Source organism: Ixodes scapularis, unplaced genomic scaffold (assembly GCF_016920785.2).
Source record: "Ixodes scapularis isolate PalLabHiFi unplaced genomic scaffold, ASM1692078v2 PGA_scaffold5__190_contigs__length_132052651, whole genome shotgun sequence".
NCBI classification, from domain to species: Eukaryota; Metazoa; Arthropoda; class Arachnida; order Ixodida; family Ixodidae; genus Ixodes; species Ixodes scapularis.
This window is the reverse complement of record NW_024609880.1, coordinates 30645964-30666475: the sequence shown is the minus strand read 5'-3', so window position 1 is coordinate 30666475 and position 20512 is coordinate 30645964. Positions and strand designations below refer to the sequence as shown.

General features: G+C 43.4%; 1 protein-coding gene across 1 annotated transcript in view; it reads left to right on the top strand.

Moving 5' to 3' along the window:
- The window catches only part of LOC8034743 (integrin beta-PS), a 145195-nt gene that overhangs the window by 67500 nt on the left and 57183 nt on the right, over positions 1 to 20512 (top strand). The window contains exons 4-9 of the mRNA XM_029977297.3: positions 2884 to 2950; positions 3409 to 3540; positions 9227 to 9323; positions 10681 to 10771; positions 12513 to 12599; positions 15350 to 15433. Coding sequence (XP_029833157.3) covers positions 2884 to 2950; positions 3409 to 3540; positions 9227 to 9323; positions 10681 to 10771; positions 12513 to 12599; positions 15350 to 15433 — 558 coding nt within the window. The remainder of the gene's footprint in view (positions 1 to 2883; positions 2951 to 3408; positions 3541 to 9226; positions 9324 to 10680; positions 10772 to 12512; positions 12600 to 15349; positions 15434 to 20512) is intronic.

Genomic DNA, 20512 nt, shown 5'->3' with positions numbered 1-20512 from the left:
CTCCTGAAAACAATATTTATTTCGTTGAAGTGGGCGTTATTCTGACATCCACGCATCCGTATCCTCTCTACCTTACGTAATGATACTAGTGTCTTAATTTCACTCTACTGCACAGGTAACTGCCGACGAGTGCAAGCCTTAACCGTCCGCTTCCCAAGTTCGTAAATGCATACTGCGCGTCGACCTAGTCTGTCGTATGTCCAGATGTAAAAACAATTCTGACCCGATAGTTCTTCACCGACGCAAAATGATAACAGTGGTGCCGCTTCACCATTGAACTTAAATGTGTTTGGGTAGAACTAAGATGTATTGAAGTTCGTTGGCGCATCCACCAAGGACGCGCTGCCGAGATAGTGGCAGCATCATGGAAAAGACTACGTCACTCTTCTAAGCGTTATTGTGGCATGGCTTGTGTCAATTTGTTGTTTTTTTTGCGCGCAATATTGAAATTGGCAGTAAAAACGCGAAAATTGATCGATAAATATCTTAGATACTATTACCTTTTCGCAAATTTTGTAAATTGGTCAAGCCTTTGATAGTAGTTGGAGTCAATACTTGAATTGCAACATCAGCCAGGAGACCATTAATTAAAAAGTTAATCAACAATTTGTTTAATAAACCTACTTGCTATGACGGTTCTTACCTCATCTTGTGTCCGCCGAGATTGACACTCAGATGGCGAACACGGCACCCGTATAACTCCCACCTCTGATCAAACACACTTCCTCTAAAAATAGTGGCGAGTCCAGAATTCGAGACATGTTCTGTTGACCTCCAGTGTATTCCGGAACCTAAAATACTGGGGTGTGAGGTGCCCGCCGCAAACAGTGGCATGCTTTTTCTATCGCTACACTGTTTTTGGTAGCACACGCTCTATCAAAATACCTTTAAGTTCTATGGAAAAGCGACATCACTGTTACTATTGCAGATCGGTAAAGAGCTATTCGGTCTGAATTGTTTTTATATCTTGACATACGACAGACGAGGCCGACGCGCAGTAGCAGACGATGCAGGCCTGCGTTCGTCGGCAGTTACCTGGGCAGAAGTAGAGTAAAATATAGACTCCAGTATCATTACGTAAGGTAAACAGGATGCGGTTGCATGGAAGTCAGGATAACGTCCACATAGAGTGAATAAAGTGTGTTTTCAGGAGAGCGTTGAAGTTCCTGCGGCGGCGTCTCGCACCGTTGACGCCTCATTGGCGAGTGCCAGCGTGCGTTGCCTATGTTGCGGGCGCCTTGGTGCATAGTCGGGGAGGTTCATCTTTAAAAAATAAATTCTCAGCAACAACAAAAATCACTTTCCTAATTCTTTGATATGTTGAGCAGGTGAGGTGGATTGAACTTTTGGCTATTTCGAAAGTTCTGGGCCCCGATGCCCACATTGCTTTTTCTGGCTCTCATTGAGGCCGTTTCTGCATAAACTGGAAATTTTGCTAATTTAACTAAAAGGCAACAAAATGAGGCTTTGAAAATTTAACACGTGCAACACAATTATTAGTTCTTTGAGAAAAAACTATAAAAGCATTGCTGCTAACACTCGACTCTAAGTTGACTAATCAAATTGAAGGAATGTTATAAAATCTCTTCATTTTTGAGCTCCTATTCGAACTCAAAATGGCGTCTTTCAATGCTTGTATTTTACTATAGGGCATATGTTATTAAGTAATTAGACGCTCACATGAATTTGTGTGATATATGCAACCGTTTTTTCCCAATGTTTTTCTTAACTACGCGGGTTTTATGCAAATTCCAGAAATTTAGAGCACGATATCAGCCAAAATAAAACGTCTTTTTTCCAGAAAATACTTTTCTTGGAGTTCTGAGGCTTCTTTATACAAATTAATGTTTTCGTACATATCCCAGCCATGCGACATGCAAAAATCGCCGCGTCTCCTTTGGCATGGAATGACCCAATAGAAAGTGCATTCGAAGACAGAGAAGGTATATCCACGGAGCAAAGCCACCTCCGAAGCGGAGGTGGCTTTGCTCCGTTTATAGAACCCCCTTTATAGTTTATAGAACCCCTTTTAAGGGGGTTCTATAAACTAAGTATACAGCTACAGCGTTCACGTTCGCCCCACTTTGGTGCCTCCCGACTCCGGCAGAAATCATGAGCCGTGCCGTGGAGACGAGCGAACCCTCGAACTCTCGGAGAAGATTAAAGCATAAAGTAAAGATAAACCAAGCATGCGTGGGAGCACAGCTTCGCGACACTGTATTCCTGCTATATAAGCCTCCATACAAAAAATTCGGCTTTGACTATGTTAGCCGAGGCCTATACAACTTTTAGAAATATAAGCTGTTTTTCTGACTAGTGCAAATTTTAGCGCTCGCCCTGGTGAGGGGTGTGATGTTTTCACACCGGGATGTGATTTTTGCGAATGCTGAGCCTGTTTTACCGACATTCTGAAAACAAGTAGTGTATTAAGGACAATATGAGCGTGAACAGCTCGCCATACTTTTTTTGTCATTCCTTCAAATTTTTTTAAGAAAGTCAGATCCAGGCTAGATTTTTGGAAAGCAAATTTTTGGTCTCAGTCATGTTGACGAGTCGAGAGACAATAAAATTTATACCAACCATGGACCTAGCAAAGGTTTGGATGGAGTGTTGCATCTCATGTCGTTTAAGAGGAGAAGAGGGGAAACACTTCTCAATACTCTTAACGCGAACACGACATTGTCACTTTTGCACTTTCTCTTTTTTTCATTTTACTTTGAAAGGGTATTGGTGGGCCATCAAATTTTATCACTTTAATTACAGCCCTAAATGGTTACTTTCCCCCACACTAGTAGTTTTAATAATAGAGCTTCAAGTCTGACAGAGTCCCGCTGTATACACAACATGTTTAGGAATCCTCACACTGTGTCTGGCCCTTCGCAGCCCCTGGACAAGGCAGGTTCCGACGTGCAGCTCCAGCCCGGCAAGGTGCACTTGGCTCTGAGACAAGGTACGGAGTGCTGGTGAAACTGGAACGGGGGATCTTTTGTATGCACAGTACTGTCCTCAACGATATAGAAGGCCCGCTCGACGAGACCGTTTCCGGCGGCTGTGCTGGATCAATACTGCCCACAAGACAAGGCCGGCGCGCGTGGGACGTCATCGTTCGTGAATACTCCGACCTGACCTCAGCGTCAAACACACTGACGCTCGACGAGGCACGCCGCGAAGCGGCATACACGTTAGTCTGCCGCTTTGTCTTCTAGAGGTATTGGCTGAATTCGCTTTGGCCCAACCCACATTGGTTCGGCTGAGGAAATGAACGAACCTTTCTTCTAGTCTCTCCCCGAAACCACAGTGTCTGTGGTCGAACTGTGCTTAGCACCGCCGCAGAAACGGCTTCGGCGAATGGGTCTGTCGTATAGTTGGAGACTGTACTACGCGTAACACGCCTAACTTGGTTTGCAGGAGCTCTGCAGACGTTCACGGTCCGATACCGCCAAGCGGATGACTACCCCGTGGACCTGTACTACCTGATGGACCTCACCCATTCCATGAAGGACCACAGGGACAAGGTGGCAGAGCTTGCAGACGACATGGGTAAGTTTGAGTGTTTTTTCTTTTCTTTCGGGGGCATTAGAATACATTCTTTTTCGTCTCTGGCTTGGGAAACACGTCAGGAAAAGATGTCCAGAAGGCGATTAGCTTTGCTTAATTTATATCTGGCCACAATGGCCGGATGTAACCTTAACTAATTTCCTACAAACAAAACGCAAGAACGAACAAGGAAAAAATTTTTTTGGACCCAACCGGTTTTAACGAAACATCAACAACAGTATATGTTAGTCGCAACAACAGAGGAAAATATACTAGTATTTAACGTCAAGTTTACGTTTCGAACACTTCCAGGTACTAGTTTCGTGATATTTTTTGGGACTTGAAAGCAACATTTAAGATGGTTCTTTCTTATGAAGCAGGATTTTCCCACGTCTTACCGTGCCATGATGGTCCGGCTCAATATTTTTTTTTATATTTATGTAAAAATATATGTTAAACCCATGTTCTTGCGAGGAGCGTTCAGCTATATGCGAACGCCGTAGAAAATGTTCTTCTTGGGATATAAAATTTCCAAGCTCGAGGCTTGGAGACTGCCAAGGTTTCGCTTTGGTAGTTTGCATAGCTCTCAATTACACACCGAAGCATGCACGTCGTAATAATTGTTTCCAATAATTTTATTAAAGGGTTAAGACATGTGCACAAAATAATAAAAATCACAATAAAGGATTTCCATGTAAAACAAATTACGAAGCACGTCAAATAAACATGTTTTAGAGACACATTCAGACATATTCACAAATTATTTACCAACAAACTACTTCATATAAAACGACGAAAATGATATAAGCATTAAATTATTTAAGTGTATTTTATGAATATATAAGAAAAATATGCCTAGCCATTATTGTAGTTCTGTTGTTAATGCACAAACGCAGCTCATTTTTCTAAATGTGGCAAAATTCAACATCAATATTTAAAATACTCATATTTTTATTTCTTAGTACTTTGCTTAACCGTTTACAGTGACTTGAACTAACTTGTGAGGGTAAAAGCTAAAGATTGAGTAACCTATGATATGACATCCTTGAAAGGGAAATGACAACATACCTTCACTGAAATTGAGCTAGCTTGTCATTGTTATTGGGCTTTGCCGCAGGACATCGACTGCAAGGAGACATTTTTTTTACAACCGACAAAGGCTGTACGGTGGTGCTTCTGTATTAAAGGGCATAGAAAGGCATGCTGTCCCTAGCATAGTTCTATATTTGTTTTTTCTTGCGTTTCCCCCTCCCCCTTTCCTTTTTTTTTTTTTTTTTTCAAACGCGTTTGATATGACTGTATTATACGGAGCGCCGTAATACGCTGGGTATTCCTTATATCTCTATAACGTAAGCAGATTTATAATATTTCAATTATGCCCACATGCTTGTAATTAAAATGGTACTTTTAAATTTTTTAATTATGAAGGTAATTACTAAAAGTAACTATTGACCTAATTATATCAAGAACGTATCTTTTCCTAAATTTGCCCTTTGGCAGGATCTAATATTACATCAAAACTTCTTCTGTGCGATGCGTACTTTTCACATCAACGATTTGGCCCGCGTTTCGTGAATCATTCCCTATGCATAGCAAAGTGCTTCTCCCAAGGACATGACTTTCATGTAGTGTATATTATACAGAAGTATACAAAATATCACCCCGACCATCACTGTATTAACTGACATGGAAACACCCAACAACAAAACCCATTGTGGTTATCAAATTCCTTCTATATTCCAATGGGTACACACGGATACTGAGAACGGGTAAGCTGGTTTGCTGTTGGGTTTTGTTGTCGACGGGCCACTGCTGCCGGAACTGTATGTACGGTATGTACACTATCGTGAAGCCCGAAGCCCTCACACGAGGAAAGTCTATCGCCGCGAAAACAAGGCGAGGGTATCCGGAAAGTCGGAATCTTGGTTGAACACCAAGATTCCGACTTTCCAGATGCTGCTTCCCTCGCCTTCTCCGCAACGTGGGGCCTGATTTTCGATCAGGCTGGCATTCCGATTCCTTACCTGTTTCCGGTTGAATTGGGACACTGTTTCCCGCTCTTTTGGAGGGTCATCGTGGCGGGAACGCCGCACGAAGGTGCTGACATGATCGCCTGCCTGGCGAGGAGGCGCGGACCTTTGGCATTGTCTTTAGGGATTAACCCTTTTTCCCAGCATGTCAGGAATTTACTTATCCCCCGTCGCGAGAAGCGCCATGAGTATTTGCTGTTCAGCGCACCGTTGGATGCTGGCAGGTTGATCCTGCTTGCCCAAGAGCGCTGTGTGAGTCGAAATTACCGCACGTCTCGAGGCCTGTAGCGCCGGACGTCACCCCACCTACGCCTCCGGTCGGTCACGTCTGTTGGGAAAGGTGCCAACTCATGGTTCGAGAATGTAATACGCCTAACCGTCTTTGCTCGCGTATCGATTTAATGTTTTGGAACCCTTGTTATTGATCGGACGCGTTAGAGAGGCATCGCTCCGGGTGGAGAACGCACCCATTGCGGATGACGGTTGCATGGACTGTGTTTGGAACTTATTCCCGCATTGGATTTTGTCCGGGAGGAGCCTTGCGTCTCGGTTTGACCTCATGCTAGCTCCCAGTTGGCCTTGCTTGAGCTGTCAGCGCGGTTTTGAGCTTCGTTAGTTGACAGCGTTTCAAGGTACGGATGCACTCTTGTGGTTCCGACCAAGATCGCTTTGAACGAGTACCTTGTGGCCAGAGGCTACACTTAGAAGCTAAGCACCCTAAACGTTGCCGGGTACGTGATGTCTAATGCGTAGACATCGAAATCTAGAAATCCAGAGTTTCCGTTTTCACTTTATCAGCTCTGTGTGTGTGTAATGCTCCGTGGAGTCCAGCCTCACGCGATGGGTATGACCCGTGCTTTTCTGGCTGTAGAGTCGTGAGGTTGATTCCGTTTAATTGTGCGCACAGTTGGTTCCGGATCCTCACACCGCCATATCGAACCTCGCGGCGGGAGTTACTCGCACATTTCGTTTCCTCCGCCTCCGGAGGAGCGGCGGCTATCGCGCACTTTGCGCTGCCGCCGGATACAGCACGGCTCTCGGCTGTGGTTGGGTTCGCGTTGGGACGCGAGGGCGTAGAGAGCGTAATTGGTCGTGCAGACACCTGGATTAGAGTAAAATTATAGGTCAAGGGGAAAAACGACAGCTAGGAGGGGAAAGAGCTGTGCTCGTGCAGTGAAAAGCTGCACAAGGGAAATGGCGGTCTTGCGAGGATGTGACGAGTTCTTCATAGTTTTATCCTGTACAGATGCGCGGTTGGCCCGGGAAAACTTACGGTTCACGTCGGCGGGTTCGGAAAATGTTATTTATTTGATTCAATGCAAAAAATTTCTAATTGAATACATAGGAGAAACTAAAACAAGCATAAGAAAACGCATGAATGTACACAAAAGTCACATACGTAAACACGTTGGCGGACCTGTTTCTCGTCACTTAAACTCCGCGGGACATAACGGACTTTCGGATTTTAATTTTATTATACTGCAGGGGGGCTTTCAAACCACCAGAGATCGAAAAAATAAAGAATCGGAATTTAGTTATAAATTTAATACTTTATAACCGAAGGGCCTTAACAGATCGAAAGGGTCATTGCCTTCTTTTTTTTATGGACATTTAATTCAGATTTTCTAATCGGTGCCGCACTGTTGCTTTTCTTTTTCTCGCTTCGTCGTTTAATGTGACACGAGCAAACGCTTAACATTGGGCCTCTCATTGGCTTCACATGACACCAGGTATAGTTGGCTTATGTCCAACCACATGTCCCAAAAACTGGTTTTGTGATAATAATGGCGTTAATAATATTATATTTAATCACTTCAATACTATTTGCGGCTTTTTTATCGGTATATATTAAACTTTTAAGCGAGAAATTAGTTGAGTCGATACCCACTAAACGGTAAGCATTTTTCCAATTACTTCTTTTCGGCCGTTTTTACATTGATTGAAAGAAAAGGAAAACGAAGTGTTCTCGTTTTGACTGACGAAGAGCCTACCAGGCTCGAAATGTATCTGCAGATCACTTTTTTGGCGACCTCGGACGACCATCTCCTATAAGGGCAAATATTTTGTGAACTTATTTCTCTCGAGTGCCTTCTTTTTATCCCAGGTGCTGTTCCTATATATATATATATATATATACATATATATATATATATATATATATATATATATATATATATATATATATATATATATATATATATAAACACAGGGTGAAACAAGGAGACGGCAGGCTTTTTAAACCGACCGGAAAATTCGGTTTCTTTACCTATCGCGCTACGACTTTGTGCAGCGTTGTCCACAGGTGGTGTATTTTTTTTTGTAATATTTGCAAAGAGTGAACTTAGTTGAGGAAAAAGTAAAGAAAGAAAAAGGCTTAGCTCCTATGGAAACGCAGCGACACCTCCGGTCTGCAAACAACACAGCGCCGTTTCGCATGGGAGACAAGAGATGGCGCAACAAACGCCGCCAACGAACGAGCATACGGCGCCGAGAGCAGCCTTTTTAGCAGACGGTCTTTTCGACTCAAAAGCGGAGCGCGTTCCGCAGGCGGCGACAGTCGCAGAAACAAAAAAGACAGGCGCGGTAACAACAAGGAACTGTAGTTCCTTGTCTGCTAAAGACGCCGGCTCTCGCCGTCGTCTGCTCGTTCGTTGTCGGCAGTTGGCGTCGCGACCGATTGCGCCATCTCTTGTCTCTCGTGTGAAACGGCGCCGTTTTGTTTGCAGACCGGAGGCGTCGCTGCGTTTCCCTAGGAGCTAATCCTTTTTCTCTCTTTACTTTTTCCTCAGGTAAATTCGCTCTTTGCAAATTTTACAAAAAAAAAAAAAAAAAAAGTGCACCATATCTGTGGGCAACGCTGCACAAAGTCGTAGCGCGATAGGCTAAGAAACCGAATTTTTCGGTCGATTTAAAGAGCCTGCCGTCTCCTTGTTTCACCCTGTATATATATATATATATATATATATACATATATATATATATATATATATATATATATATATATATATATATATATATATATATATATATATATAGGAACAGCACCTGAGAAAAAAGACGGCACTCGAGAGAAATATGTTCACAGAAATATTTGGCCCTTAATAGAGTTGGTCGAGGAGGTCGCCAAAAAAGTGAGCTTGAAACGTTTCGGGCCTGGTAGGCTCTTCGTCAGTCACAGTAAGAACACTTCGTTCTCCTTTTCTTTCAATCAAAGAAAAAACGGCCGGAAAATAGAAGAAGTTAATTCGAAAAATGCTTACCGTTTAGCGGGTATCTACTCAACTAGATTCTCGCTTAAAAGTTGTAATATATCCCGATACCAAAGCAGCAAATACTATGGAAATATGGAAACACACACACACACTATATATATATATATATATTCTGTTTGTGTGTGTGGCGGTGTAGTTATTGAGTAGAACTGACCTCGTCGAGGGGCAACAAATGCTTTCGCGCCTCAGGATTATGTATAACTGATAGAATGCTTCGAAGAAGCAGGCAAACTTGTGACTGTAATATTATTTACTAAACAAACTTGACCTAGACAATTCCTCGCCTGTCGTCGCGATTGTCGCGAAGGCGTTGCTTTAAAGTACACGCATGGTTCCTTGATTGCCTCGACAGACCAGGGACGATGGGGTGCGGGGTTTTTTCCGCAGTGGCCAGTATGCTCAATGTTACGCGGAACTTCCGACTGGGATTCGGCTCGTTCATCGACAAGGTGGTCATGCCCTACGTGGACACGACACCGGCAAGGTAAAACACTCACGCGTTTTTTTTTTAGTTTTTTTTAAATATGTGATTTTGTTTTGGAACGACAGTTCGCGCTCTTTTCAGCACTATCGCTTCGTGAATTCAATGCAAAAAAAGTAAAGAACAAGTGAACGAGAAAAGCTTTACGTTTGTTTCGTTGCACAATGAAAAAGAAAAAAATAAAGACAGTTTTTATTTTCTGTTAAATACCAAAATGCAAAAAATTTATACAAATTTAAAAAAAATGATGACGAAATGATAGGCTAGGTGGCGCAAGCTGCCGCCCGTTACAAAGGGTATAGCCATTACCCTCCATCCATCCATTCGTTTTCTGGGATCTTGGTGTTCGGTGACATATTCACATTTATAGAAGCACAAACAAACACACACACACTAAAAAAAAGTAGTAGGCGTTTTTAGTAGCTGTGCATGGTAATAAAATAGTTAGGATTTATTTTCACCTTTGTGTATTTCTTTTACAGTATACGACTTTATTTGTTTGTTAATCCGCTGAAACCTGTTTATGTCTGCGAATTACGGCCTTTCTTTTTTTGCTTTCCCGCAATGCACACGTAGAAAGGGAGAAGCAAACGTCCCAGGCGGATTCGCGCATCCTAAGATGCCCGCGCCAAAGTTGTAGGCCAACGTTTACTCTTTTTACAGCGAAAGAGAAAACATATTAAAAGTTCGAGTGACTTTTTTAATTGTGAGTTGATTAAGGTGTTTGCTTCTACCGTCGCAGATCGAGAACTTAAAAAAAAAGCGTGAAAACAAATTTTTTTTTTTTTTTAAATTCGTGGACGATTTGCTATGCCGTCAGCTATATAAAATGCTACAATTACAATTGTGCACGACATAGTTTTAACTTTGTTTTACTACTGTATTTTTTGTTAAGAGTTGATTTCATCAGAGGCCATCGTATTCTTTAAATATATGGTCGTTTTATTTCTGTATCTTGCATTCAGACATAATCTTTTACACCGAATAATATGTTTAGCAAACGTCAAGCTACCCACATGCTAGGCTGATTAAATAAAACTAATCAATCAATACACATCTATGGTATCCGTCGTCGGAGAATGGTGTTCGTCCCTCAGCCCGCGTGCACCAGAAAAACATAATCTGTCCTTATCAATTAAGTTGTTGCATCTGATATATTTTTTTGTCTTTACTTCGTTAGGATTACACTTTAACCTCACATTGCGGATATTTTTATGAGACTTCGCACCTTGCCATATCAAACTCTGCTGCTCGATTCCATTCATGGAACTGACTGTATTACGATGTGAGTCACCGGATGTGAAAGCCTGCTTTTTCCAAGATATGGTGTGTAGGTGAGCTCCTTCTTACCTGTATGCAGGCTTCAGAACCCATGCCACGACACCCAGTGTGCGCCACCGTACGGTTTTCACCATCAGCTGCCCCTGACGACAAACAGCAGTCTATTCACTGTGAGTTCCCCAATGTCAGCGCAACGAAAAAGAAATCATATATTTAGTCAGAAAGAAAAAAATGGCAGGACCTTTACCTTTAGAGTTCTCTAGTGCATTAGAGGGATTTGGTGCGGGAATTGGTGTGTCGCGTGACGTGTATTTTCCCGCTAAGTTAAGCGGGAAAACTGAAGGCTTTTACAGGTCACGTGACGCCAATTTCCCCCCGCAAAATTTAGTGAGGAAACTGAGTTGGCGTATAGGGCACATGACGCCAATTTTTCCCCTAAATTTAGCGGGGAAACTGAATTTGTCTGGATGTCTGTAACGTCAAGTCGCGACAACAAGTTTTCTGCTAAAGTTTGCTGAGAAACTGAATTCGTGTGTTCTTGTGATGTAAATTTTCCCGCTAAACTTAGCGGGAGATGCGCGAACGGACAGACGGACAAAATGTTGAGAGGGGGGGGTTAGCGTAAAAAGCATTTCATGCCTTAAAAGAAGCATCATCCCGAAGTAGACCTTTTTGATAATGGTCGTTATGTGAACACACAAACGAGAAGGTTTAAACGTGAAGGGGCTTGAATGATTACCTCCCGTCACCTTGCGCTCGTTGCTGTAAATGCGCAGTTGGAAGTTTTTGGACTTTGAGACGCGATAAGTTTCCCATTATTTATTTACGTCTTGTGCTCCAGGTGCTTTTTCATTCACTAACCCTAAAGATACTTTTACCGCGTAAGACAACTAGATTAAGAATTCGGTTGACAGTTAAGCGGCCATGAAACGAATTTTTGGGCTGGGATAAATTTAAATTCGGATTTTACTAATCGCATATCGTTTAGTTGGCCAAAAGAAAGGGGGTAGAAAGTCAAAAGCCAGCTTTTCGGTACGAACATTTTTAAATATAGCGGACTATTTTGTGCCTTCTTTCCCTCGAAAGCTCTCCTTTTCCTTTTCACTATGATACATCCGCGGTTCCCAAAGCGCGTCAGCGGTGTCAACGTCACGTCAGCCGAGCCCAGCTCACGCATTGGACACCAGAACTGCGTAACTTGGATGTATTCGCTCGTCACCAATCAATCCGTGGACGAATATTTGGATTCGTGTTCGTGGTCAATGAGTGCCCTGACAGAACTTATCGTCACTGGGGAGTGACAAGTTCTATGGTGTGCATAAAAAGCACGGTGGAAGCTAGGAGTCATCGCACCGATGCCAAAGAATGTCACGACGACGTGATTTTACAATTCGCATTTGAGGTAAGGATTGAAGCTAAGAAGGAAGAAGTAGAAAAATCGTTTCATGACCCCTTTAAGAAAACTGCGGAGTACAAGCACTGACTACAAAATGATGGTTTTATACCGCTCATCAAAATGAAAACAACAAAATAAAGTGGGGAATGAATGGGCGGGCATGCACATGCGCGTACCGAAAATAATTAAGACACTTTTTAAAGAGTCTCGCCTAGGCTGCCTTCATGTGCGAGGTCATTGAGGCACCCTAGTCTCGCGGAAGTCAGCGTTGTTTGGTATTCCTGTATACAGTGAAAATGTGCATATTTAGCTTGGCATTATACTTATTTCGGCTCGATATAGTATAAAAATGTCTCGAGAATCTAATGTTTCCTGAGTCTCACCATTCACTGAATGTTTGTCCTCGATTTGCAATGACCGATGCAAAGCGTGATCAGCAGAAATGCACATGCGCTGGAGATGAGCCTCTAAAACGTCGTGGCCGAGGTTTTACCGTACAAACTCGCTCACCGCAGGAGACCGTTTCTTCGGCAGCGCTCTCTGGAAACCTGGACAACGCGGAGGGCGGCTTCGATGCCATCATGCAGTCTATCGTCTGCAAGGTGCGTTGTGCTAATATCTTCTTGTTGGTGACCATCGTAGAGATTTGAGGACTAGTCAAGCTGATTCTTCCGCGTTTCTTTCCTGAGTTGCCCGCGTTGTAATCGATTAAAAATGAAGTTATTAATATTAATTAGATTGGATTTGAAGAATGTTTATGGACTCCTTGAGCAAGCGGTTGCGCCTCGGCGTCGCTTGTTGGAGGGTTCTTCTTCTAGAGGAGAACGTCTACTCGAGTCAGCTTGGAGTAGACGTTCTATTATTCTTATTCACCGATGTTTGTTTGCAAACAAGCTCACTACCACCCCCTATCGGCGGACCCCTGCGCGCTTCCGGTTTTCCTCTTCTTTTCCATTTGTCTCTCCTCCTTTTGTTATTTGTACTACTTTGTACAATGCACTAATGATCTTACAAACATACTACAGAAACTTCTCTGAAGGAAACTCTTCTTAACCGACCGCTGTGCGTTGCTGAAGAATAAATAAATACACTACCGGAAGTTTACTGGGGCACCAAATACTGTGGCGCCCTCGTGGTATCAACTCCCACCGAATGTGGTGAATAAGAAGAATAATAGCACGACATCGGTGCACATGTTTCCTTTCGTTTCTTGTCCAGTGATTGGTTCTTTTACGTAATTATAGCGTCTCAAGGGCGCCGATAATGGAGCAATCTGACTAATACGCCGTACAAAAGATAGTCTGCAGGCACTGTCTGAGGCACGTTTCTTTCCCGTTTGAAAGTCCTGTCACATTGTTGATAAAAAGAAAACGGTCTGTAGGCATGCCTCGTATGTACGAAGCCAGCGTACTTCGAACAAGGTGTCCCCAGGAAGTTCTGTCATTATGTCTGCAGACCGTGTCCTTAGTACGACGTACGAGCAGTGGCTCTAGCATGTCAGATGTCTCCATATCTATAGGGCGAAGACCGCGCAGGTGAGGGGCACGTCTTACAGCGAAGCTGTATATGACTCGTTGGTCGGGTTTTTTTTTTTTTTTTTTGTGTCCGTCGACGGAAACAGTAGTCGATGAAATAGACGACAGAAAACTTATGCGCGCGCCTTATCTCTTATCAAGTGGGTTTGACACTATTTTCATTGGAAAACCGCAAAACAAGTGTCAAGATACTCAAAACCACGTGATAGACGTTAAGGGCATAGCACTTCCCGCATGCGTTTCTCGGTAAAAATTGCGGTTGCATAAGCTGCCGCAGCAACGGCAGCGGACGAAGTGGGGACTGACGTCAGTAGCCCCGCTAACAATGTGAAGCACGTAGCGCTCCCCGCATGTGTTTCTCGGTAAAGATTGTAGTTGCATAAGCTGCCGCGGCAAGTAACGGCAGCGTACGAAGCCTTTCTTATATAAAAAAAGTTTTGGTACAGTGCATTTACTTTTTTTTTTTTTGGTGAATCATTTGGTAAAAACCCTTTTGTTGTTTACAAACACAAACTTCTGCCTACGTCCCAAGCGACTTCCGGTCGCACCGTCTTTGCAAGCCTTTTGGGCTTGCTTATGTCACCAGACTCTAGTGCTAGAAAGCATAAACGCTACACGGACAATAAAGTTGGAGAATTAAAGAGGGCCTTCGGCTATACAATATTACATCTTAGAGGAGACCTGTTGGTTTACAAGAATGCTCGAAATATTTTAACAGATCTTGCACTATACTCCGTTCTTTTGGCGTTCACCTAGAGTACAATTGGGGGTTAATAGTTTCATCTACATTTCAAGTAGCAGTGTTAAGTTGGCCTCGTTGCTATGACAACTCGTTGTTCACCCTTTTTATAACCCGGAAATTCTCTCGGACGTCAAAGACTGGAGCACCACCTGGTAAAGTTTGCCATACAAAGGGTCACTAGTGCAATGGGCAATCGTTGCAGGTGATACCCTTCGCTGTTTAACCACTTTCACAGTGTGGATTGGGGCATTTTAGTTTCTGAGCTGTCGTCGCGCCGTCGGTTTGTTAAGCGTCGCAATTGCAACGTAAAATAGCTCTTTTTTTGGCGAGGGTAATTTTGTTGAACACGCGAGACGCGAAAGCGAGGTGCCAAAGCCTTGAAGACCGAGAGAACAATGTAATTATACATCACCCGGCCTCCGCGTTTTTTTTTTTTTTTTCTCTCGTACAGTTACGCAATACCCACAGGCGTCAGTAGGAGTCCATGAGTCTCGGTGCATAAACAATTGCACCGAGGTTTACCGACCCAAAAATATATTTGCCGTATCACCATTTTATAATATGCGACCAAAATACTGAAGGAAATGGATTTTTTTTTTGTCTTGAGAGTTTTAGTAAATTTTAAAACACAAAGTTTAAACTCAGAAGATGGATCAACTGGCGAGAAGGACACGGGATTGAATTCTCTTTTAGAGAACAATTGCTCGCCATTGTTTTCTCTTTCTGTCATGTAGAATAGGTCGTACTTTCCAGTCATTTGTTACACTAGAGGCTGGGGACGTTTAGACACACGAGAAAAACAACTAAAAGAATCAGACTGACTACGCCAAGAAACTCCGAATAAATATTTTCGGAACTTGAGAGACAGGATGGCGCCGTAGTGACTTTAGTCGCGATGAGTTACAACTGAATGTTCAAAGCTGTTGACTTACAACTGAACTGAACCTATAAGTGAGAATTGAACATGCAAAACTGCTGACTACAACTTTTCGCAGCACTTATGACTTGCTGCAAGTCAGTATAAGGTACGTTTTTAGAGTGGCGACGTGGAGCGTACCGTAAACGTCTATTTCAGGAGAAAATCGGCTGGAACGAGCGCTCAAGAAAGATCCTGCTTTTTGCCACAGACTCCATCTTTCACGCTGCTGGCGACGGTTTGGTACGTACTCGTGTTTACTTTCAAAAGAATATATATATATATATATCTTCCCGACGAAGGCCGAACTCCGGCCGAAACGTCGAAAAATAAATCGTCCGTTGTTACTGTTTACACTAAGGTTTTTTTTTCTTCTCAGTTATATACCCACGCCTTCAGCCTCCCGCCACCATGCCCGTTACATATCACAAGTCTATATATATATATAGACTTGTGCTCTCGCCAAATGTAATGGATTACAATTACAAATTACCGAGCCTCAAATCTAATGGATTAGCGTTACGGATTACTTTTCACGTTGCTTTTTCTGTACACTTATCCAGAAATCAAGATAAATAATTTTGCTATTTAAAAAAAAAATGTTCTGCAAAACTACTTTTCATTTCTGATACGCCCGTATTTATGGTAGCCTTTGTAGAAATAAAATGTATTTAGGAGAAAGAGTGTAAGTGCACTCTATTCACTTGTAAGCTGACATGGCACCGAAAGCCACAACCACACTCGCCGTCCCGCTAGCTTACGGCCTCCGGAAATGATCCCTGGAATTGCGCAGACGACGCTAGCGATGCGCATGCTCAGTAGCAGCGTCTACCTCCGCTACGAGATTCGGGGCTAAAGAAGCGATCTACGAAAGCTCCCTTTTGACTCGGGTGTTTCGCCCGTTATTCGCAAGAAAAAAACAAAACAAAAAAAAAACTCGGTTTTAACGTTACAATGTATAGCCAATGCTGAATGTAAGTGTCCCAGCTTACCTTGATGTGTTTCCGCAGATTATAGCTTGCTTTTCTCGCTGATGACAATGTGTCTTTTTTTGCCAAGCAAAGTATGCACTGAAACTCTAGGCTTTCGTTCTCCTATAATGCCCTGAATTTCGACCATCTAACTAAGAGATGGCCATGGAGATGATGGACACTCTATGACCGAAGACTCGACCAGTCAGAGAAAAAGTGGCGGTTACGGGTTATCGATCGTTCATCGGTTCTCACTTTTAAACCAATATTCGTCGAGGCCAGGGGAGGGGAGGGCATAAAGAGTGTTTTTCGATGATGCTCAGCAAGATTCTAATTGAAACCATGCCCTTAAAGTCTATATTTATAAAATTAATTACGCAAAATAATTAACAACCTAATTATCTCGAACTTCAATCATTTTCCTAAATGGGCCTCTGGCCCAGGACATAAATGACACAAGCCTTTGTTTGGTGCGATGCGTATTTTTAGCAATATCGAATTTGTCCACCTCTCGTAAAACACCCTATATATATATATATATATATATATATATATATATATATATATATATATATATATATAATGAAACTATTAGAGATATTTGAATACGTGAAGGTATTTTTATAGTACCTATTAAACGAAGAGGAAAAGTTAAAAGGGTGTAGAAAAAAACAGTAGCGCCAGCGGAGGGTGTCAAACACGCGACCTGCGACGGCAGGCAAAAACACTAGTGTCTGCCACTGCGGCTTCTGCGCTTCGTAACTCGAGAACAAAAAATCTGGGGAACATGCAGTTTGCGCTCTCATTCATTTGAGAAATGCCCCTAAAACATAAATTTTTCTTGTGAAAATTAAAACTGGACCCTTTCAGCCTGCCCGATATGGGCAGTTTCATCTCAAATCAGGCACACTAAAAGGGTTTAATTTTTAATTTTCACGAAAAAAATATGTGTTTTGGAGGCATTTCTCAAATGAAGGAGGGCGCTAACCGCATGTTCCCCAGATTTTTTGTTCTTCAGTTACGAAGCGTAGAAGCCGCAGTGGCAGAAACTAGTGTTTTTGTCTGCCGTCGGAGGTCGCGTGTTTGACACCCTCTTCTGGCACTAGTCTTTTTCCTACAGCTTTTTAACTTTTCCCCCTCATTTTATAGATACTATAAAGATACCTTGGCGTACTCAGATATTTCTAATAATTTGATTGTTTTCTAAAAAAAAATGTCAAACTTGTCACTCAGGTCAAATTTGGGTCAACTTTGACAGGTCATTACTTTGTCTGTACTTAAGATACATTTTATTTCTTTAACTCTATAGAAATTCCTAAGTATGCCTAGTATATATATAGTATTATCATTATTATCTGCCGAGTAGCCGCTCTGCCACCTTCACATAAACGTTGTGAAAAATAACAAATGTTTATACATTTCACGCGATTGCGGCTCAAACAGAGGACATACAAACAAAATATTACATTTCTAGACTGTATTTTCTTGTAGTAGACTAATATGTCTAAAAGAATTAAAAAAAATAAAAATTTACAAAAATGGGTTTTTTGAGAAAATCGACCTCAAAATTTCAACATTTGTTATTTCCTACAACGTTTACGTGAAGGTAGCAGAGCGGCTAGTCGACAGATCATAATGATATTATAATAACTATAATGGGCTTGCTTTGGGCTTTCTGTAGAGCCAAAGAAAGAAAATTTACCTTAAGTACAGACAAAGTAATGACCTGCCAAATTTGACCGAAAAGCGACCGGAGTGACGAGGTTGACATGTTCTTAGAAACAATCAAATTTCAAAAAAATTGAAATACATCAAGGTACCTTTATAATACCTATTAAATTAGGGGGGAAATTAAAAGGGTGTAGAGAAAACAATAGCGCCAGCAAAAAGTCAAACTCGCGACCTGTGACGGCAGGCAAAAACACTACTTTCTGCCACTGCGGCTTCTACGGCACATAACTCAAGAACTAAAAATCTGGAGAACATGCGGTTTACGCCTTCCTTCATTTGAGAAATACCCCCAAAACATATATTTTTTCCGTGAAAATTAAAAATGAGGTCCTTTTAGCCTGCGCGATTTGAGATGAAAACACCCATATATATACGTATTATATATATATGGGTGATTTCATTCCAAATCGTGCAAGCAAACAAAAAGGGTCGAATTTTTAATTTCGCTGAAAAAGATATCTGTTATGGCGCCGTCTCTAAAAACTCAGTAGCCACAAACCGCGAATTCGTCGAATTTTTCGTCCTCGACTTACGAATTTTAAAAGAGGCCGTGGCGGAAAGCAGTGTTCTTCACATTCGTCATGGGTCGGATGTTTCGTTCGATCTCCCGCTGTGAACTTTCAGTCAACATTATCTTAACTTTTTTCAAGCACTCTGTGAGCACATTTAAAAGGCTATAATGCCATGAAAGAAATGTAGGCGCTTTGCTCGAGCCGGCCCGTGGGGCCTGGCGCGAGATGGTCGTGCGTGCCACTGCCCCGTCGTCGTCTTCACCTTCCTGACAGTACTCCCTCCGACAAAAACCCGCTGAATAAATGAACACATAAAGCACACTTAAGGCCCTGTCACATTGAGGAAACACGGCGGAAACATGAACAAAACATGTTTCTCAACAGTCGGGAAACATGTCGGCTGTCGGCTCTGTTGCCCGACAACCCTGTCACATTGAGGAAACAGCAACACAACATGGACGACAGCGACAATGTTGTCTCGGTGTGACAGCTTTTGGCAAAGGAAACCTCGAAAACTTGTGTCGGACGACACGTGTTGCCCATTTCGGTGGCTGAGCGAATTTTTTTTCCAGCAACACGGCAACATCTATATTTTTCTGTACAGATAGTCGCACGAGAATACTTCAACAATAACGTCAAGCGTGAAGGGCAATTTCGAACGCGGCTTCTTGCGCGGCGGCAGCTGATCGTCAAAATCATCTGAATCGATGGCACAAAGAAGCACCCTGTCACACTGCGGAAACAGTCGGAGAACTTTGTCCTTCAACACGAGGAAAACATGTTTTCGGGGACCCTGTCACATTGCGGAAACAGCAACAGTCCGGAAACCTGTTGCTGTCGTCCGAAAACCATGTTTCCCAACTTGTTCTCCGACACTCGGGGAACATCCTGTCACACCGAGAAAGCGTGTTCGAAGAACACAAATTGCCTCCTCTCCTGCGCGCTGCCTCCCTCTCTCTCTCGCCCTCGTCTGCCCGGCCGACTCGGCTAAGCTACAAGCGCGAGCTCCGGGCTTTCAGCATCCCTGCCAAGCACGCGCGCTCGTGCAGTGCAAGCACTGTTCTGGGCCATATGCTCGCGCGGCTGCGTCTGGACCGAAGCTGAAACGAAGTATAGGCGGCCAGGCTCAGATCCGCTGGCTCCGCTCGCCCCTTGAATCGTTGCCATTTTGGATCGCCGTCTCATCGCCGTCGCTCTACCGCAGTCGGTTCATCAGCCGCGCGAACCATCTCGTGTTCTCTGGATTTGGCGGTTGCGTTCTGCTACAGGGCTAGACCCTTGCAGGACGGCATACGCGCCGGCCACAGCAGCAGCTTCTGCTTTGGTGCTTCTTTATGCCATCGATTCAGATGATTCTGACGATCAGCTGCCGCCGCGCAAGAAGCCGCGTTCAAAATGGCCCTTCACGCTTGACGTCAATTATTGAAGTATTCTCGTGCGACTATCTGTACAGAAAAATATAGATGTTGCAGTGTTGCTGGAAAAAAATTCGCTCAGCCACCGAAATGGGCAACACGTGTCGTCCGACACAAGTTGTCGAGGTTTCCGTTGCCAAAAGCTGTCACACCGAGACAACATTGTCGCTGTCGTCCATGTTGTGTTGCTGTTTCCTCAATGTGACAGGGTTGTCGGGCAACAGAGCCGACAGCCGACATGTTCCCCGACTGTTGAGAAACATGTTTTGTTCATGTTTCCGCCGTGTTTCCTCAATATGAAAGGGCCTCAAAGCAGAAGCTGCTGCTGTGGCCGGCGCGTATGCCATCGCGCAAGGGTCTAGCCCTGTAGCAGAACGCAACCGCCAAATCCAGAGAACACGAGATGGTTCGCGCGGCTGATGAACCGACTACGGTAGAGCGACGTCGATGAGACGGCGATCCAAAATGGCAACGATTCAAGGGGCGAGCGGAGCCAGCGGATCTGAGCCTAGCCGCCTATACTTCGTTTCAGCTTCGGTCCAGACGCAGCCGATGCTACAAGCGCGAGCATCTGGCCCAGAACAGTGCTTGCACTGCACGGGCGCGCGTGCTTGGCAGGGATGCTGAAAGCCCGGAGCTCGCGCTTGTAGCTTAGCCGAGCCGGCCGGGCAGACGAGGGCGAGAGAGAGAGGG